The sequence below is a fragment of the Melanotaenia boesemani genome, chromosome 7 (assembly GCF_017639745.1).
Source record: "Melanotaenia boesemani isolate fMelBoe1 chromosome 7, fMelBoe1.pri, whole genome shotgun sequence".
Classification (NCBI taxonomy): domain Eukaryota; kingdom Metazoa; phylum Chordata; class Actinopteri; order Atheriniformes; family Melanotaeniidae; genus Melanotaenia; species Melanotaenia boesemani.
In genome coordinates, this window is record NC_055688.1 from 6,416,975 (window position 1) to 6,438,550 (window position 21,576).

The 21,576-nt window shown below is 42.8% G+C and overlaps 2 protein-coding genes across 3 annotated transcripts; both read right to left on the bottom strand.

The window, feature by feature from the left end:
- Window positions 1-513: 513 nt before the first annotated feature.
- On the bottom strand, window positions 514-12,920 carry b4galt7 (xylosylprotein beta 1,4-galactosyltransferase, polypeptide 7 (galactosyltransferase I)). 2 transcript variants are annotated; one of them, XM_041990698.1, is made up of 7 exons: window positions 12,357-12,920; window positions 11,286-11,321; window positions 4,466-4,801; window positions 4,096-4,321; window positions 3,435-3,518; window positions 3,222-3,326; window positions 514-1,218 (listed from the first exon to the last, which is right to left on the bottom strand). In XM_041990698.1, exons 1-7 carry the CDS (start codon window positions 12,407-12,409, stop codon window positions 1,063-1,065), a joined length of 996 nt encoding a protein of 331 aa, XP_041846632.1. In that variant the 5' UTR covers window positions 12,410-12,920; the 3' UTR covers window positions 514-1,062. The 2 variants fall into 2 exon arrangements, with proteins under 2 accessions (XP_041846632.1, XP_041846633.1); XM_041990699.1 differs by lacking the exon at window positions 11,286-11,321 and having other exon boundaries at window positions 12,357-12,916.
- Window positions 12,921-13,195: 275 nt separating this feature from the next.
- On the bottom strand, window positions 13,196-21,543 carry tmed9 (transmembrane p24 trafficking protein 9). Its single transcript, XM_041990365.1, has 5 exons — window positions 21,378-21,543; window positions 20,474-20,574; window positions 17,993-18,118; window positions 17,581-17,727; window positions 13,196-15,342 (listed from the first exon to the last, which is right to left on the bottom strand). The coding sequence occupies exons 1-5, from the start codon at window positions 21,523-21,525 to the stop codon at window positions 15,193-15,195; spliced, it is 672 nt and encodes a 223-aa protein (XP_041846299.1). The 5' UTR covers window positions 21,526-21,543; the 3' UTR covers window positions 13,196-15,192.
- Window positions 21,544-21,576: the final 33 nt, after the last annotated feature.

The window sequence follows — 21,576 nt, forward strand, 5'->3', positions numbered from 1 at the left end:
CTCCGCCACCCACCAGCTGAAGGCGACTGCTGCCACATCGCATGTCCGGACTCCACACAGTGAAACGATGTTTGGATGCAGCAGATTAAATCTGTACAACATTTCCTGTGATGAAGCTTCACACCACAGCCATTAATAAAAAGCTGAGCTGGAATCAGTCAGAGCTCATCCTTCGTCGTAGTTTTACACAAACATTTTTCTTCTATGAGCATCCTGATCAAACTGGAAACGGAACATTTTCATACTGAATGTTTTAGTTTTACTGCAATCGGTTTGTCAGTCTTTTGGTTTTTAGGCTTTTTTCATTAAAAAACATCCCACCACCTTTTATAAGCCGAGCAGATCATGACTGAAGGTGTGGTTCAGTCAATCACGGTCAGATGTGTTGATGTTCCTCAGCTTCAAGCAGAAACGACTGATTCTCTGATGTTTTAACAGGAACGAAGCAGCTGGTCACATGACCAGCAGGTCAGTGCTGCTCAGGTTTACTCACCACAGAAAACAAGCCAGCTGTGAAGCTCTGAGTCAGTAACTCATTACTGATCTTTATTAAGTATTTTCTTTAAATTATCAGAAACTAAATCCATAATGAGACACAGCAGAGTCATAAGTCATTTTTAAACTCTGATTAATACGTTTCCTCTATGGGAATAAAAAATAAGGAACATTTGGCTCCTTCTCCTTCAGCGACGAGTTTAGGTCCAAATTCCCAAACAGCGGGTGAATCCAAGCGACCGATTTGTTCTGAAAATGTTCTGCCTGATGAGTCTTACATTTGATCTTCATCTCAGATAAATCACAGCTTTAAAACAACAGTCTGGAGCCACAGACGGAGCTGAAGCGTCTTCTCTGCCCCGCTCAGTCTGATGGAGGCAAGCCGTCATGAAGGCAGCGCGGTGAGTTCACTGACCGATCATTCAGCAGTTTTATTCTACCTGAAATGTGGGTTTATAGATCCTCACTTCAGCTGCTCACTCTGTACTGGTTCAGCTGATTCCAGCGCAGCCATCCATCCTTCAACCAAAAGTTGCCGTTGCCATGACAACTAACCTCCCTCACCCTCTAAGCCAGGAGACACCAGGGCGTCTGGCTCTGGTCACACAGCAGTTTGGTGTTGATGATGGTGCACGGAGCACCATTGATGGTCAGGTCCTGTCGGGACTCCACCTGGTACTGAAGGTTCGTCAGCCCCCCCTCAGGGTCCACTTTAAACTGTTCCTGCAGGAGGGAGGAGGAGGAGGAGTTTACCACTTCTGAGAGGTGAACATTAGGCCGGCTACAGTCAGAACCAGCGAGGAAGAAAAATAACCGTGTTTTTGATTCTGCTTCAAATTTAGCAATAAAAAAAAGAAGAAAAAAAAGAAGAAAATAGCCACACTAACAACTGGTGGTGCTCGCACTCGTCTAAACAAATTCAGAGCTTCTGCAGCTTGTAATGTGTAAACTACAGATAAATATTTTAGTATTATCAAATGAAACGGTCATATTTCTGGTTTTCTTTGGTCCATGCAAAAACATGTAGAGATGTTCAGACCTGAACTTTTGGGTGAAGCTGACAGCGACGCTGCAGACGTTTAGTTGCGTCGCTGTCATGTGATCTGATCCTGCCAGCAGGACTACAGATGCAGGTATAATGTCTGTAAACCGCTTGACTCTGAGATGAAGGCTTCTCTTCACTCATAAAAACAAAACAGAGCGAGACTGACTCCAACATCTATTGATCCCGGTATCAGGACTGAAGTGCCTTCTCATCAGGGTCATTGGTGACAGTTTCTGTGCTCACAAACTAGCCGGTCAACTGTTATACGGTTCGTGTGTGAGAGGGCAGAGACATCGTCCTTCAGGAGTCTGATCCAGCCGGCGTGACCGGGTCATGTGATATTTTCACAGCAATGTAAAAAAATAAACAAACAAAACAAAACAAGGTCATGTGAGCTGCTTCACTGGAAAGTTCCGATCTGAAACGCTCCCAGTTTCCAGGAAAAGCACAGATGTGATGACTGAATGAGGCCTTTCCGCATTTCTGTCATTTTACTAAACAGAAAATAGCTTGTGAGTTTTATTAAAATAATTCTTAGATTTGGATTTTGGGGATTTTTGTGTAGCTTTGGACCCAGTGTGTTAATAAAATAGGTTACCGTGAAGCTAATTATTACCAGATTATTACCAGGAAGCCAAATACAGGTACGGTGAACTTTTATGGTAAACAGCCTCAGGATTATCAGGACTTCGCTGACGTTTTGTGACACAGTTTATGTCAGATCTGGTTATAAAACTCCTTCTGATGACAGCTGCCACCACTCTACAATAAATAAGATTTTCCTCTGGAACCAACCTGCCTCTGTCTGAGTGTGTCTGATAGAAAAGGGCAGATCTTTTCTACTACACTTTAATGTCAGTCTTAAAGGTGGTGCTTGGAGAGTCGGATATCTTCTGAAGTGATACGCGATGTAAAACGTTTGAGATCCACTGCTCCGAATGGAAATGAAATGTTTAGGAGCCGTGTGACGACAAATTTAAATAAGTCAAATTATTTAGCTAAAGATAAAATGCTAATGATTTTACCATTTTAATTCTTATAGAAGTATTTTACATTTTTCAAGGACATCTCATTTAGTCTTGTGTTTACATAATGTGTGCTCATGAAAGAGTCTGGTAAGTGTAAGCAGTCAGATTAACAAGTTCATTAGCAGAATGGAAGTTAAGCCCGACTCCCAAAACCAGACTGGTGAGAAAAACTCAACACCTGCATGTAGAGAAGAAGCTGCCATTTTTCTGTTTCCTGCTGTTTTTTTCTCAGCAAAGGAGTGTAAGATCAAGGTTAAAGATACTGAGCTCACTCTGCACAGACAGAGAGCTCCTCCATCCAGATGTGTGTGATCGCTCTTACAAGATTAAAACGTTTAGACTCAGTTCGGCTTCGCCATTATTTTCATTATCTCTCACTGGACTCTGAGAAACGGCTTGTCACACTAAGAAGCTGTTTGTTCTGTCAGATGGTAAAACCACAGAAGAAGAAGATGATTCAGGACAGAATCAATGCTGCCTGATGTTCTGTTTCACCTCAAACACTACAACTTCAGACGGGTCGGGGATGTCTGATCTAACAGCTGATGGGTCACATGTTGAACTGCAGTAAAGATTACAATATAAACCATGACCGCATCCAAAATCTCAACACTTCTTTCCTCAATCAGTTTGCGTGGCTCAAAGTGTCGCACCTGCTTCTGAGCGGCGACCCTCTTCTGGTCTCTCTTCCTCCAGGCCGGGTCGTGGATGTGGAGGAAGGTTTTATATCCTGTCGTGATGCCGTTCGGTCGGAAGAGCTGCAGACGAGGAACAGACATCCTCATATTTTAGCTTTTAATTTCCTTCAATGAACAGAGTCCAGACTTGATCCAGTTTGATCTGTCTGGAGGTGAGAAGACTTTTACCTGTAACTCTGCTTTTCTCAGCCTTCTATAGAACTCATCATCCTCTCTGCCCCAACCCCAGAACCGGTTCGACATCCCGTTACACTGCACACACACAGAAAGGAGAAAATATGATGCATTTCAGTACAATAAGAAAAAAAAAGAAAAAAAAAAACCAGTAACAGACGGTGTGAGAGGTGAGGGAGAGATGACCAGCAGATATCTGGGCTGCTGCAGCAGAGTCAATGCTCTGATGTTTGTGGCCTGCTTCCCTGCACACATTTCCACCTGAAAGAACAAACTCAGCTGGTTTAATGAGGGCCACGGCCCAAGTCTGCAGCTTGCATGTTGCAGAACATTCACCAAAAACTTCTAAATGGAATAGAGGCCTCAATGATACACCCGAACAGGTGAAATATCTCAGGTCCAAATATCTGCACGGAACAAGTTCTGCACGCTCCCTCAGCTTCAGCGCTCAGCAGGAGGAACAGCACCACCTGGTGGACAGCTGGGACCACTGCATGATGTCTCAGCTTGGACCTTTTTAAAGATAGAATAACTTCCTGTTTGTTCGTTTTGTTTTGTCAAACATCTTTCTGGAAACACTTTTTCTAATTTTAGAATCTCTAAATGAACAGAGTGCCTTTAAGGCCGTGAACAGGGTTCTGGACGAGGTCGGTACCATGTGGTAATGCTTCTTGGTGAGCAGCAGGATTCCTCCCACGTAGGTCTTGTAGTGGTACAGTGGATGCAGCTCCGGCGAGGCCACGTGGAACGGCCCATCCTCAGGAAAACCGTAGTCCAGAGCCTCGTTCAGGGGCAGCAGGTCCACGTCGTGCATGGCCAGGTAGTCGGTGTCGTTCCCGCTCTCCAGGTATCCCACGTTGATCAAAGACGCTCGATTGAATCTGAAAAGAGAAGGAAAACACTCGTCAGACTCCGCAGGTTGTTGTGGAACCCTTCACCTTCTGTTCTAGCCTGGTGGACCCTGATGAACCCCCCGGTCAACCCCGGGTGGACCCCCAGTGTTGTGCTGGAAGCCACTCCCTCACCTGTAGTGATCCACCTGGTTGATGATGAGGATCTTGTGGCGAATCTTCTTCTTGTTGAGAAAAGTGTGCATGAAAGGAACAAACACCAGCAGCTCCTCGAAGCGTTCTCTGAACGGGACCACCAGGGCCAGTTTGTGAGGACCCCAGGAGGGGTCGTCCGCTGCAGATGCCTGGTTTCCAGCCGGGCAGGGCGGCAGCTGGGGGGCGTGCTTGGCTTCATGGAAGGTGGAGGACATGTCCCCTGAACAGCTGAGCTGCAGCCAGAGCAGAGAGACGAGCACCAGAACCATGCAGAGTCCGAACAGCTTGTAGACCGTACACTTCCCCGTCAGGAGCCTGGAAACAACAGGAGGCTGTTAAAGGGGGTCTGGGTTCTGGTTCCACTTTAACCATGTGCAACAAAAACAGAACCATGGACCTGGAGGTCAGAACCAAAACTGCGTTCACTGAGCCACAGAAAGCAGCAGCAGCTGCTTCCAGGTCGGGTCTGATGCTTTTCTCCGAGTCACAAATGAAAGCTAAACATTCACTAAATTCATGTTTTCCAGGATGAAGACAAACATAAAGCTGCTGTGTTCAGGGTCAGTTCTTTCTAAAGGATGGAAGGTGAGTTAACAAACTTCCTACCAATTATTCAGTGTGATTTTCATATTCAGTTAGGAAATTCCTACTTTCAGCATCTACTGAACGCATCATCACATACTGACTGACCAGCAGGTTCCAGGTCAAACACGACAAGCACCAAGTCCAAACCAAACTCATCTGCAGGAACAACCCAGTCTGGCGCGCTCAGCGACACCTCTGTGGTCAAACCGAGCAGATCAGGAGGAGTCAGTCCCACCTTTACAGTTTACAGATAAATCAGGAAGGGAGGGACCACTGATGGTCTTTATTCTCAAACTGTTTCTGTTTTTGTCTCCTTGGACCAGCAGGTCCTACCAAAGTCTGCAGAGTGAGAACTGCTGACTCTGACCTCAGTTGTCAAACTTCCAGGGAAGATGTCTGAAAATTTGAATTTAACAAACAAACTCCAGTCAGTCACTCGGTTTCATCCAACAACACAAAGGAGTCAAACATTTCTGAAAATCCCAAAGAGGAAACAATCTTGCCATTATAATCTCCCACAGCACATCTGGATCCATGCAGGAATCTGCTTTGGTTCGACACAGCTGACGGAGAGTCTGGAGAATTCCTGATGCTGAGCAGACGACACAAAGACCGCCGACCTTTTCCACTCAGCAGAATCTGGACTCTAAAAAACCTGCCAGTGATTCCTGTCTGGGACTTGGTCTGAGGTGAGAAACTCCTGTTTCATCAAAGAATCATTTATCAACATCTGATATGGGAATATCTAATTTGTGTCCTAAAATGACCATCTGTATACTATTGGTGTTATATAACTGCTTGTTCCCAAGTGACCACCTGCATGTTATATTATTCTGCTTGTTTTGGGAACTGTGTAACTGCCTATCTTTGGAAGGGTGAGAAAAGGGTGTCTTGTAAATATGTTTACAAGACAGGATCTCAGGACTCATCCTCGCCTGTGGGAAGGACCGGCCATCCTCTCTCTCATGCGATGTTGTGTTTTTTCTAAATAAGTATAAAGACGGGGAAATCCCACATCTCGGTAGAGTCTGCTGCGGGTTACGTACGAACGCCCAGCCGGGGTTTTCTAAGCCACTCTACCGGGACTGTTGGCTCTCCAGTCCGTGTCAAAGGTAGGGCAAGCTATGCTATGCTATGCTATGCTTATAAGGCTGAACCCATTGAGATGTAATGATGAGTGTCATGAGCTGCGGGGAATAAACCTGACACATTTATTCTAGCACTCTGACTTTGTGTGTTTCATCTGCCGACCACCACGAACCTCTAAAATCACATATTACATTATTGGCGTCACGAACAATTAATACATTGTAATTGATGTTATTTGGTGGCTGCAGAAATGTTTATGAAACATAATAAGAAGCCTCCCGCCGTGGAGCAATCTGATGTGCCAGGTTGGACTGGCGAATGGAGTGAAGTTGCGCTCTGTCTGCGGGACGGCGGTGGTCGTCCCGAGCCGTGGGGAGATGCTGTAAAGGACGGCTCTCTAGCGGCTGCATTGCCTGTGCTTAAAGAAATTGTTGTTCCTCCGACATCCCCGTTGGGGGGGATTCAGAGGCGTGCGTGGTTTTGTGCATCAGCATGGCGTGTATCGCAGGAGAAAAAAGAACAGTTGGAAACACAGCTGTCTTTAGCCAGGCAAGAAGTAATGAAAATGCAGGCAGAGAAAGACGCACTGAATCACTGTTTGAACAAAGCTTTGGTGGGATTGGCTCTGACTCAGCGGCAAATGCGGAGGAGACCGCCCCGCCGTACTGACCCTGCCAAAGTCCGTACCGTGGCTGCACGGGTACGGGAGGATGCTAGTTGGGATCCCATGAAGTGGGATGAGGATGTCTGGGACGAGGCTGAAGGGTTAGACTGGTATCAGGCAAAACCAGTGACCCGTCGTCGCCAGACTGAGGATATGGCTCAGTTAATGATGAGGGCAGGAGTGTTTCTGGGAACGGCTGATGCATGGGCTGATATGAATGTGCCCAAATCAGTACGGGATCAGCTGATAAAAACCAGTCCTCCACATTACAGACCCCTGGTGTTGACATTAATGTTAAATGCTGTAGACAGACCTGCTTCTGCTGTACAAGGGATGATAAGAGAATTAGAAAATCTGGCAGATGGATTTTACTGGACCATTGCCAGTCTCACAGAACTGTAAATATGCATGTACTGCTGTAGATACTTATTCTGGAGTATTGATAGTTCACCCCTGTAAATTTAGTAATCAAAAGGCAACGTTATGGGAAAACCATGTAGAATGGATTTATCACATTCCATATCACCCACAAGCAGCAGGGTTAGACAGAATAAAAAATAGAAGTAAAAGTGGAATAAAAATAGAAATAAAATAAAGATAGAAATCCAGAGTGGATTGGCAGATAAAGTGCAGTGGCAAGATGATGACTATGTAAATAAAGGATGTGCAAAGATGATACAGAATGTTGAATGATGTGCAAAGGATACAAATATTGTATAATTATATGATATATAGTATCAGAGCGACAGTTATAGGTTGCAGTAAGTGGTTGACTTAGTCCAGTTGTGTGATCGTGGCTCTGGCAGAGGTAGATGAGTTATGAGTTAATTGAAAGACTAAATGGATTATTAAAATCCTCACTGAGGAAAGCCTCAGGTGATAATAGTTTAGATAATTGGAAGCGCAATTTACCAGAGGTGGTTAAACAAATTAATAACAGACCTCTTGCAGAAGGAGTGACACCACTCACTCAAATGGTCATGGTGCGAAAGTGTTAAAATGTGGAAAAAACAAAATGATGCTAAATTCCACTGCGAGCCACGACTCAGCAGGTTTTGGACCTGACAAGTAAATATAGCTGCTGAACCGTTTGTGGTCACTAAAGGTGACAAAATAGCTCAGCTGGTAATAAAACCATGTAATATGACAATGGTGCAAGAAATAACAACACCACAGGTGTTTACTACTAGAGGTCAAGGGGGATTTGGATTTAAAAGACTAATGCTGTGTGCTATATTCTTCTGAAGTCATGTGTCTCTTTCAGCCTGGTGTGCCTGGTGGATGTCTGAGTGGGAGTGGAGGAGGTTGATCGGAAGATCCAATAAGGAGGGGACGCAGAAGGATCCTCGCTAGGGCCCGCCTGAGACCTGGTGGTGCTGCCTGCTGGGGCATGCTGCTAGCTGCCCTCACTGTCACTGCGATGACCCCCCACCAGTCGATGGAGGAAGTGGTTCAGTTTCGAATGGGCTGGAGGAACGCAACAACAATGAGGCCTGTTACATTGCCAATTTATCAGTTAAGAAATGCTACAACCATAGATAATCGGACTAACCCTTTTATTTACCCAGTGGACGCATTGCCAAAGGAACTAGTAATTAAAAATCATACAGCTCCACTGGTGACGACCTGCCAGGAAAGAGCACACGCTGTGGTTCGAACAGGAGAAATCACTTGGACAATGTTGTCCAACACTGGAAATAAAGCTAGCCAGGCCGTTCATCGCCTGGGGAACTGGATGCCGGTCCCTATAGGACCCCAAAAAGAGACTGCAATCATTTTACAACAACAGTTGAAATGGCAAACTAGATTGTTTAATGACACTGCCGATGTTTTAATAAATGTAACCAAAGCTATTGATGCAACTGTGTGTGGTTTACAGGTGATATATTCCCGACTACAGGAGGAGAGGTTTGTACGGGTAATAACTACACCTAACCCAAATGAATGGAGACGATTGTTTGATATATCTGATGCTTTATGGTTACAAATAAAACCTGAACAGACTCGATGTAATATGACCATGTGTACAGTAAGTTGGATACAGTGGAATGTTACTCAAGTAATCACCATCTGTAAGTTTCAGGTATTACCATTGGTCGTACATAATAAGTATATGTTTTTGAGAACTTACGGTGAATGGTTTAGTCCCCAAACTAATCACACGTATGACCTGAAGGACTGTGAAACTACTGATCGAGGCCAAGCCTGCCTCTTATCTAAAGGGTATAGAAATCCATGCTTTACAGGAGACACGGCACTGTGTGAATGGTATATAGAACCAGCTAGCGACATGCTATGGCAAGTGGGCCCCAACACCCTTTGCGTAGCTACTACTCACAACCATACTCAGTTGCCTACTGTACCGTTCTCAGGTTGTTTAAAAGGTTTACACCTATGGCATTGGCACAATGTAACTTACAGGTTGACTAACTTTACCACAGAATCTCATCTGACGGCTGTCCAGTGGAAAGTGTTACACCTACCATGGCGAATTTCTCTGGAGCGTTTCCAAAGTGCACTGTCTCGCTCCCGTGATCTTAAAGATATTATGTCTAGCCATTCTCAGAATGTTACCCGTGCCTTAGTAACAACTCTAGTTAACCGGGAACAGGTTTTGCATGCAGCAAGGATGGTGGAGATGGACAGTGCTCATCACTGGTGGGACATTTTTTCAGGAATGTCTGTCACCGCTAGAACATATGTAGCTCCACCATTATTGATTCTTGTGGCTATTTTATGTGTATTGACGCTATGCAATGTATTAACATGTCTTTATATACGCCGGATTAAACAACGATTGTCTAGGACCATATGATGCACATACATATTTTAGCAGAAGATGGACCTTATGGAACGATGTGTTATCATGTAACTGTGGATACAGATACTGATGTAGATCAGTTCACTTATATGCACTGGAGTAATCAAGATCGATGGGTGCACAATGATGTATATGCCACGCGAATGGAGTTGTTAGATTTCGTGTGTCATTGGGTCAATACTATCTGCCAGGAGTATCAACATGCTCCTGGCCATACTGAAGATGATGATGTTATCTGGGAAGGTGAAGGTTTTATGAATTAAGGCCATTTTAGGCCAGAGGTGGAATGATATGGGAATATCTAATTTGTGTCCTAAAATGACCATCTGTATACTATTGGTGTTATATAACTGCTTGTTCCCAAGTGACCACCTGCATGTTATATTATTCTGCTTGTTTTGGGAACTGTGTAACTGCCTATCTTTGGAAGGGTGAGAAAAGGGTGTCTTGTAAATATGTTTACAAGACAGGATCTCAGGACTCATCCTCGCCTGTGGGAAGGACCGGCCATCCTCTCTCTCATGCGATGTTGTGTTTTTTCTAAATAAGTATAAAGACGGGGAAATCCCACATCTCGGTAGAGTCTGCTGCGGGTTACGTACGAACGCCCAGCCGGGGTTTTCTAAGCCACTCTACCGGGACTGTTGGCTCTCCAGTCCGTGTCAAAGGTAGGGCAAGCTATGCTATGCTATGCTATGCTTATAAGGCTGAACCCATTGAGATGTAATGATGAGTGTCATGAGCTGCGGGGAATAAACCTGACACATTTATTCTAGCACTCTGACTTTGTGTGTTTCATCTGCCGACCACCACGAACCTCTAAAAATCACACATTACAACATCTCCGTCATTAAATGTGAGATTTAGACAGAGTCCGTTTGACCGCCAAACACAGAAACGAGTCCAGACGTGCTGCAGGACGTTAGCGCCGATCAAGCATCACACAGCAATCCCGAGTTTCCCAAACTGTGACTTGATTTATGTGATTAATCGCATGATTTTCTGTGATCGATTGTGTTAACTTAGCAACTTGTTTCACAAACACTTATTTTAAAATAAGCTGCTTTTTAACAGCAGGTTTCTCTTTACACAGAAGCAGGTAAATATTTTCTGTAAATGTGATAAAATCAAATATATAAAGAAAGATGAAAACTTCAGGATTTATTAGTTAAAAGGGAACAAGTCAGCAGAATGAATGTGAAAGATGTGAAGCTGCCTTCACTTTAATCACAGAGGGACAAATATCTGATTTCCAGCCATCAGGTGTGTTTCCTGGGCTAGAGTCCCAGCACTTCTATTGTGAGGGAGGAAGTGATGTTTCAAGAGCAAAATAAAGATAATGACCTCGAACCAGTGCGAATATTCAGTTTCTAGTTAAGACCAAAACTAAAACTATGTAGATCCGAATATTTTCTTTTTGCCAGAGGAAAAAAGGTTTTTTGTGCGAGTTCATTTTGAGCCTTGTCTGTCAATCTACTTTGTTTTTAATTATTAATTATCAACAGTGACTTCTACATCATACTGCTGATGCTTCCGTCACATGTAGAATCGTAGGACTCCTACTCATCAGGACCCCTGGAAGTCCCTGGAACACAGTTTGGGAACCACTTGTCAAAACTCAAAGTTTAAGGTTTACTTACATCTTCTGTTGATGGGAAACTTTCGAGCCGTCACCTCTTAAAGGCCAAGAGAGAAAATGAATGAACAGTGGTTGTGTGTGCATAAATTTCTTCATTTAAGTTTAGACACAATGTGAGGTTTGTAGTTGAAAATCAGAAAAATGTGAAACCAAAAATAAACCATGTGTTTAAAAAAAAAAAAAAAATGTTGACATAAAAAAAAAACACTTATGTCAGCACTTTAAACTTTTCTTCCATATTTGATTATTTTTCCGAGTTTAAAACCTAAACACAGACCGGCAAACATCATGGCTGCAGATGAGTCTGTACATGAGTAGAAATACTCAGGAATCCAGCTTCAAACCTCACACCCAGCACCTGGTCAAAAAAACTGTCAGGACAAATTATTTCCTTTCTCTCACCCCCCCTTACACACCACTGCATACTGGTTGCTCGGCTTGGATGGTTTTCTTTGTCCTCTCATAGTCAAACACTGGATTATTTTTATTATAAAATTATTCTTGGTCTGCTCCCAAAGTTATCTACAAATATCTGCAAAAAGCAGTGGAACTTACTTTCTTTGTTCCAATCATCTATCTATCCACAATGTTTGTACTGAACTTGGAGGAAAAGGTTGTAAGTTTCTTGGCCACCACTACTTGGAATAAACTGCAAAATCAGCTGAATTATCATTAACTGCTCTCGTGACATTATTCAATTTTTAAATCTACTAGAAGCAGAAACATCAGACTGTAATTGCTCTATTTCACCAAGTCTGTCTCCCTTTAGGGCCATTCATTCATTTCAACAAATGGCCCACACACTTGGGTCTAAAACAGTGTGTTGGATGTCCTGAAAACGTGACATGGAATAATCCTCGAGTATTTTACAACCGTGGTCTTTAATTTTAGGAGGTTTTGTTTTAGCTTCTGTTCTATACAGTTCCCCGTTAAACTAGACGTAGATTTGATTTTGCTTAAGTGTGTTGTGTCTATCACCATGTTTATCCATCAAAGAAAAACACTATCCACATTAACGGGACCTGCAGTTGATGTTCTTTGGTTTAACAATAAAGAATAACGTCACATTTACCTCCTCTCCTCTTTGAAGTAGAGCACAGGTTTTCTTCTCGATGAATACATCATGTTTACAGACTGACAACTGATTTCAGAGCAGTTACATCCAGACAGTAAAACCACAGAAAACAGCGTCGAGGTTCAGAGGAGCGATAATCCTTCCCTCCATCCTTCCTCATTTGTCGGTGGTGACGGAGACCAAACTGTCCTCCATGCTGGGTCTCAGCCCACCGTTCATCCGGTGCAGTCAGCCGTTAAAATCCATATCTCGAACCGGTCAGTGCTGGACCAGTTAGCCGGGTGAAGCTAACGGGCTGCTGCTGCTGTACACGTAGCACGCAGCGGTTCACACACACGGCTGTTCCGGTTCCTCGCGCAGATTTTCGTTTTTAGTTTCGGTGAAATCCGTGACACCGTTTCTGATCGAGGGCCCGTTAATGTTTCAGCCCGTTTTATGGTTGCGGTTTCCAAAACAAGAAGTGGCTGAGGAGGTAATTTAAGCTAATTTTACGCTGGCAAATTTGACACAAGCCTTTTGACGCTCGGTCCAACCAGTCTTTGCATCCGACAGGAACAGAGGGGCTTACTAAAGGTTCCTACAGCGGGGTTTCGCACTCTCTTTTAAGTGTTCCAAGAAATCACGGTTTCGTTTAAAATTTATATTTACTATGAAAAAAAATAAACAGGAAAAAAAAAATAAATAAATATTGGTTTTAAAATATTTTGCATGTACTTGTCATACTAGACGAGATTTTAAAATTATATATGTCAATCCTCCAGCTTCAATGAGAAAACCTTTACTTTCTTCAACGTCAAAAGAAAATAATTAAATCGAATAAACCACTAAAACAGAAATCGGTTTAGTATTAATTTTATTACATTTTGCAGTCACATTTATTTAAATCTGTTCCAATATAATTCCCCTCAAAATACAATATTTTGACAGCATAAAAACCTCTAACAGCAACTGTGAGTTGAGTTTTGCTGTGAACTTTATGAGAGAAGAAACTGCTGATCAGTTGCATCCTTCAAAACAAAAACTTTATTCTGAGTGCAACTTCAGAGCCGTCTCACGTGCACTTTACACAAAAAACTTCAAACCCCAAAAGCAAAACTACCAAAAAAAAAGAAGAAAAAACTCCCCATTTGATTTAAATTCTACAACAAAATATTTTCTAAAAACCTTTTAACAAATGAAAATCTGCAGATTCTTAAAAAAAATCTCAAGAACAGAAGAGAGAAAAAAAGAACAAAGAAAACAAACAGGAGGATTTAAAATCAGAGAATATCTGAGTAGAGTAATAACAAAAACCTGCAGCTCTGCACAAGTTGAATATTTCTTGACTCACTAAATTTGACACGAAAAGACTGATGACAACTTCCAGCTTTTAAGATTTAAAAAGATCCCAGTTGGTAATTATGGCTTAAACTGCCAACAGAATGACTTCCTGAAATGTTTAATCTGGATGCTTTTCTAATGTTTCTTTTGACTGCAGTCAATCTGCAGCTTCATATGAATATTCTGAATTTATATTAAAAAAAAAAAAAAGTTCTCTCAATTCTTCATTAGAAACTTTATGGTTATACAGCAGAAGAGATGCTGACAGACACCAAATGTTTCCTGTGCAACTGAAAAGTTCTGCTGCTCTTTTGGGTCGTGATGGTTGTTTTGTTTTCTACAGAAATTAACAAAATAAAGAACAAGGTTCACAATCTGCATCATTTCTTTCTCCTTTTTTTATTTTGATTCAGAAGAGTCAAACATCGCTCTGTTTATCTGAGACTTCTGTCAGTGTTTCAGGACATCAACATCGGCCAATCTTCAGTTTCCTCTGAGCCACGTCGCAGCAGCGAGTCCAGGAAAAAAGCCAAAGAAGGCTCGGCAGTGCCAGAACTCATCCATGAGTGCCAAAAGTAGCCCAGATCAGGCCCAAATGGGTCTCACAAGAGATACGTCTTAGGTCAGTCAAGAAGTTAAAAAAAAAACTTTTTGACGACTCATGTTTGCAACAAACTGGGGGGTTAAAAAAAAACAAACAAAAAACAACCATTTTTATGTGAGGGAGCCGTCATTAATGTGATTCATGATCTAAAAACTTTAAATGAAACCAGCAACAGTCCAAATCTGTGGCTGAGCTGAAGGGGACAGTTTGAGAACCTCAAAATAAACCAACAATGGAACAAAGAAAAGCAGGAAAAAAAATCTTTTTCTGACTCAAACCTGTAAAAGTATTTTAGCTTTTGCTCAAACTGACCCGTTAAACAACTTCTGCAGATGTTTCCTGTCAGTCTGATTTCTAACGATCGATCTGGATGCGAACGCGCCGGCGCTACGAGCTCAGTTTCAGTAAATACGCTCAGTTTTCTCAGTAATCTGATTACATCTCAGACACTTGAGCTTCAGTGCAGCAGAAAAATCAGCTGATGCAGAAAATATGTGAAATAGTTGTTTTACAAATCAATTCTTAATTTCTGCTGAACAAGTGACCACCTGACTTTTCTTCGTCGAGAACATCTCTGGTGGCAAGTAACACAACGTCACCGTGAGTTCAAGAACCAAAACGGGGACGTGGACGTGAAAGCTTTCCCCATCTGTCGGTGACAAATAAACACAAACACACACACACAAACACACACAGTGTTCCTTGAAGTCTTCTGCAGGTGTGACGGGTTTGTCACCAACCAGGCTGCAGAGAAAACAACAAAGATGCTTTGGCTGGATTTCTCTGCTTCCATCTCTTCTGCAGCCTCTCGCCCGACAGCAGCGACCTCATCCGCTCAGTACTGCATTCACAAGTAGAGACTAAACACACACACTCACACACCAAACACGCACGTGCTTTTCCATGGAGTTACACCAGCTTCTTGGCCTCAAAGAAGCTCTTGAGGTGTCTCATCTGCCAGATGCCGATGGCCACCAGGATCAGGGTCTGGACGATGGACCACCAGAGGACGCGCTGGTTGGTGCTCTCGCTGGTCTGACGGAAACGCTCCTCACGGTACTGAGAGGACAGGTGGACAGACAGATGGTGGATCATTATGTTGTGTGTAAACAATGATGCATATCATCTGATATTTTAAAAAGAAAAACTTTTATTAATATTCACTCAACAAATTCATCCCATGTCCTTCACCAACGAGTTCAGAACCTGAATTAACAGTTGACGCCCATCCTGTTTGTCTCAGCAGCTCAGGTCTCCTCTTTCGGGTTTTGTATCTGGTTATTTTTGATAACAATGTTGAAGTTTGCCATGACAAAGAGATCTGCATCAAATAAAATTTGATGCTGCTTCAAAAGTAGCAAAGGGGATTCCCTGTGTTTCCCCAGGGGGTTTCCACAAGTCTCCAGCATGTCCTGCAGAGTTAGCAGTGCGTCATCTCTGTAGTAACCAAATACTTCCAAATAGCCAGCGTGCTGTTCTTTTTAGCCACCAGTTCTTTTGCATCCACATTTTGTCTCCTCTCGCAACCCTCCATGTGCTGTACTGCAGCCATTAGCATCTACATACATCTACACAGCATGAATGCACAGCAGCGTCACATCACTTCCTCGATAAATGTAAAAACAGAGACAACTATCACAGTTTAGGCCGTCATAGCGACATGTATAACACACAGGCTGATATCGAGATGAAGGCACATTTTTTACATATCGTGCAGCCTCACTTTTTTCCCTTCAAATCATTTCTTAAATCTTTGGAAACAAGGTTTAAGCTTCATGAAAACATGTCAGAAACAAAAGAGACTATGAATGAGTCTCTAAAGACGCCAACTTAGTATTTTTTTCAACTTTTGCAAATTAAAACAGAGGTATGCAACAACGAACTAGCTACTGCTACCACCTCCCAGGAGATGAGCTTGTAACTATGGCAACATGGCGGGATGGTGTCACACTAGATCCTGCTGGTTGGATTAGACCACTTTTTAGATAATTCTGACTTTTGGAGATGAAGACTTCATTCCTGTGTCCTCAACACAACCAACAGATCGATCCACATGATACTGCCCCCAAGTGGCAACACAATGCAACAACACAGACGTGTGAAGCAAATGGTCCTTTCCCACTAGAACCCACTGAAGGCTCAGCAATACATGCACGGCGTCAGCGTCAGGTTGGTTACGCCATCACCGCCGTAGGCTTTGTGTAGGTCCGTAGAGGCTCGAAGCGTCTCTCTCCCAACCAGACGTGCAGTCCGGCTACGCGAACACAATCCATTGTGACTGGTCAGTTTGTGATCACGTTTTTACAGACTTTTGGATCTTCTTGCTGAACGACTGCAGAACGTTTTCTTCTAATTTGTCTGCGCTGTAAAATGATCAGATGGATCATTTCTTCGTCTGCTTCCACAATCTCTCGAAGACATTGCACTGTGTCGGCCACCAAACAGGAAATACTTGCCAGAACTGAAGCGAACCATCGAAGAAAGTCCGTCCACCTGCAGATCCAGAAAAGAAACTGCAACACGACGCTGTTACCCTACGCTCGAGTATATCCACATTTCATCTGCCTCAGCTACGCGGACCCGACCTGACGCAGAGTATAAATCCAGCTTTAGCTCCACCTGAACTCAGCAGATACCGCACCACCTCGGCTTCCATTGTTTCCATTACAAGAGAGGGCAATTGAGGTCACCAGCTCACCCTGGATTTTTTCATTGGCCATCAAGCAAAGAAAAGTCTTCACCTCTGTGTCGGACGTTGTTATCCACAGTCGCGGCTTCAGGGTTTTAAAGATGGTCGGGAGTCACTCTCATGACTCATCCCACGATGTCAGATTCTGGCTAACAGGGGCCTGCTATCTTGACACATCACCGTTTTCAGCCCAGCTCCGCACCTTCAGAAACCAGATGGAGTAGGTGCTAAAAACCTATCTACTCGCCCCGGGAAAATCCAGGTGGGAGCACCAACAAATCAGGAAAGGTACTGTCAGGCTGGACTAAGTGGGTACTAGTGGTAAAGGGCCAAACGTGCCTCAATAAGGACGTTCAAGCCAACGTCCAACGCTGCTCACAGCAGACAAACGGCTGAAGATGTTTTAGTCTGTAACACAGCTGTGTTGAATACTGAGTAAAATTATCAGATCAGACTCTGCTTCTTATTTAAGGCCTCAGCTGGGTGAAGGGGTCAAAAGTTCTTTATCTCTAAACCAAGAAATCACCTCTGAAACTCGTTCAGCATCATCTCGATGTCTCAGCAGACCTAAAACAGCAGCAGCAGCAAGGTCAAAGTTTCTGACTCACCCTCTGATAGTTCTGCTCCTTCTGGATCTGGTCCACCTGCTCCACCAGCTGTCGGACTCGCAGCTGCAGCTCCGTCAGTTTGTCCTTAGCGGCGATCTCGGCATAATTGTTGGCATGCTCGCCCACCTGGATGTCCAGATGGACCCTCTGCAACAAAGAAGTGGTGGTCAGTGACCTGCAGATCCACTCAGAGTTCAGGTTCAGGTGCACTGAGCTCCATCTGAACATGACGACATGTCAGCGTTTACAGGTCAGAGCAGACAAAAATAAGCTGCTGAACATGCAGCTGGTCACCAGTCAGAGAGGAACGACAAAACAGACGCACTCTGAGCCGAGTGTGTGAGAAAGTCGAAGGTCCTGAGTCTTCTGCATTTGTGTGTGTGTGTTTGTGTGTGTGTGCACATCTCCTCACCAGCATGCCTCCAGCAAACAGCGAGAACTTGGAGGAGTTGGAGTGGAGGCAGATCTGGTGCTCTCCAGGTGTGTGCGACGTGAAGGTGAAGCGTCCCTCCGAGCCGTACTGCCGAGACAGAATCACCTGCAGGAAACAGACAGCGAGGTTAAGATGGGATCAATCGGGCCGCCTCACTGGATCAGGATGTCTTTTTCCAGCAGAGACCCGAGAACAGGAAGAATCAGAACAAACTATCTTTAAAACATATGGAGGAATGTTCCTATTTAAAATATCACCTGCTTCTGTACAGGATGCAAATAGAAAAGTGAGGCAGCCTAGATGTTTAGATTCTGGTGTTAATTAGGGCTGCAACTAATGACTTTTCTGATGGTCGATTAGTCACCGACTATTAAAACGACTAGTCGACCAATCGGATTATGTATCTCATGATTATTATAAATGGATCTTATTTCACTTTCAGCTTTGAAATCTTGCATGAGGTTTTTATGTAAGTCCGACGTGCCACCTCTTTAAATGTTTGAGCCTTGCAGACGTACTTCCGTGGTACACAAGGTCCACTTTACAAATCTCACATGTATTTAATTTATTTTGTAAGTTTAACGTGAAGTTATCCCAGACTTTTAACGTTCTCTGCTGCCGTTTTGCTCCCTAGTCTGCCACCATATTTTTCCCCTGGCGGACTTTATGCCGCACGTGCAACTCTCAGTAGAGATAAAAAAAAAAAAGAAGACGATGTCTCACTCTGTAGTTTTTTTTGTTTTGTTTTTTTTTGCCGACAATAGTCGACGGCTAAATTCATTGTCGACTATTTTTATTGTCAACTCATGTCGACAACGTCGACTAATCGCTGCTGCCCTAGTGTTAATTGTGCTGAGTTAACCTCGCGTTTAGATATTAAATGAAAATGTTCAAATCTGGTGGGCAGCAGCTTATCCACCTCATGGACTTAACTTAACCAACGGCTCAGAGCTTCCCGCTGGAAAAGTGCTGCATTCATTACAACATTTTCGCCTTTTAACCTGAACTGATGCAGCTTCTCAGACCGTCAACAGCCATGTCAAAAGACACCTCCTGTGGTCGTTGGAAAGGTGGTCTGTTTCAGAAAGGCCAAATTATTAGTCTAAATCAAGCAAATAAAACACCTGAGAAGGAGGACTAGGTGATAAATTAATTTTTTTATCTCATTTGAATTAGTCGTTTATGACAATTTACTTTCATGAAAATCTGGATTTCTTCCCCCTTAATTTGTGCTGTCAACTCTCTACTTAGGCTTCTGCAGTCAAGGGTGGACTCAGCCCTCCCCTCGTATTCTAGAGACACGCAAAACAAAACTTAAAATTAAATAAAAATAATAATAACTGCATCATCACTTTGTAGGAACTGGTTCAGTTCTTTAATCTATGACTCAGAACAAGTAACAACACACTGATAAAAGTATTTTAGAGGCTGCTTCTAAGAAAGTGGCGGCACAACAAATTTATTTCAGCACCTCAAACAGACGACGCTGATGGGTAGAAATGAGTTCTGTCAACTGGGCCGACATAAAGTCCATCAGTCCTCTGCACATATAGTCTATTTTGGGGAAGCCTAAGTTATAATGAAGCTTCAACACTTAACCATCAACTTTCAAGACCAAATCTCCAAGATGTTTATGTTTACTTCCAGAGTAAAGTCTTCCCAATTCGGTTCTGGTTAAACTGGTGTGAACGTCGGCAGGTTCGCAGGTTCAGAGACTCCAGAACGGAGTCCAAAGCAAAACCAGAATGGTGTCTGTCTGATACTAAGAGATGCAGTTAACTCACTGCTGGAATTTAGCTGCACATTGACCGCAGTGACATTTGCTGCTCTGTACCAGATGAAGACAGCAGCAGCCCATAAACTCCTGCTAACCAGTCCAATATCCAGTATGACGAGAAAGATGCTCGGTGGAAAAGGATCACAGATGCTGTTGCACCGCATATCACTAAAGATATGTTGCCTATTTATATGGTGGAAAAGTCTAATTTAATTTACCTTATTTACTAACATTTTCAATACGAGACACATTTACATTAAAAATATTAAGTTTAATGTTGTTTTTAATAAGTTTGACATATTTTAATAAAGAAAAAAAATGTAAAAATGGTTGATTAAAAGCCATTTTGAATTGTGTGAAAAAAATACTAGAAGAATACTTAAACTACTAAAATTTGGTTAAGAACAGTTTAGCACACTATTAAAACCCAGGAGGATGGTGGTGAATCATCACTTTTAAGGAGGAAATGTGGTGTAAAGTCAGAGTAGCCATCTAAAGATCTTGGTCAAAGATGAATGCAACTTTGACAGAAATGCATAATATGTACAGTAAGATGTTTGATTTTTAAAAAGTCAAAGTAATCCAGAGATGGCTGAATGCTTTGAATCTTCAGCTGGTCTTCACTCTTGAAGGCTCCATCATGACTTTACAATCTGTTTGTGGTGTTTATTCTTTGTGTTTACCTTGTCATCAGGGTCTTTGACCTCAACGAACATACCCAGACCCTGAGTGGCCGGCATATACTCCTCTTTTTGTTTATCATACAGCTGAGTGCGATAGTTACCTGCACAGAAACACAGACACAAACACACCAGATTAAATCTACCATATGAAGTCAGGCTGCAAAAAACACCTATATTCTTCACAGAATACTTTGTGAGTATGGTCTTTATACACTTTTTGCTTTGTGAATCCAACGCACAATAACTTAATGATTTCTTACACATGTCCAAAGAGACCTTACCCGATTTAAAATTTTACATTTTAATTTTCCTAATAAAATGATAGTGGTTTAGAACGTGTGGAGCTGGATTAAGAAAGGGTGTGAATATGATGTTGTTTTAGTCTTGAATGTTTGAAGCAGCTCAATTAAACTACATTTACAACAGGATGTGTCAAAGACAACATTCAGCCCACTTCCTGACAGGGCTGCTGGTGTCACTAAGACACCACCCAATAAGTAATTTAACTTCTGCACAAAAACTAGTTAAGACACTGTAACTAGCTTTATTATTGCAGTAAGCTTAGGAACTTAATCACTGTGGTTATACTCGAGCTTTATGCTTATTTGGGGTTTTCGGAAGAGCTTGAGTTTGTACTCAAGTCCATCTAAATATCAGAATGCTGTTACACCTTTCCCATTACACTTAGTTTCCGATATAGTAAATACAGCAAAGTGTTACACAAGTTCACAACTCTAAATTTAAAATTTCATAAAACTTCACAAATATGTAATAAGCCTTCATTTAGTTGTTGTGAACTTACTCAATAAGGACACGACAGAGAAGTTTAGCTCAGCTAGCCGATTAGCTAACTTGCTGAAGTTGAGGGGCTAACTGGCTGTTAGCATTAGCTGCCATCACTCACCAATAATCATCGTCTCGTCCGGAATTTCCTCAATGAAGCATTTCTTCTCGGTCTCACCGATGTGAAAATACAACGAGGAGACGCAGCTGTAGAAAACGTTTAGAAGTAAAACTGAGAACACGCAAGGCTGCATCCTGACTGACACCATCTTCCTGCCGGGAGAGAGCTCGAACTGAGCCTGCGCGGGCATCGCAGTGCC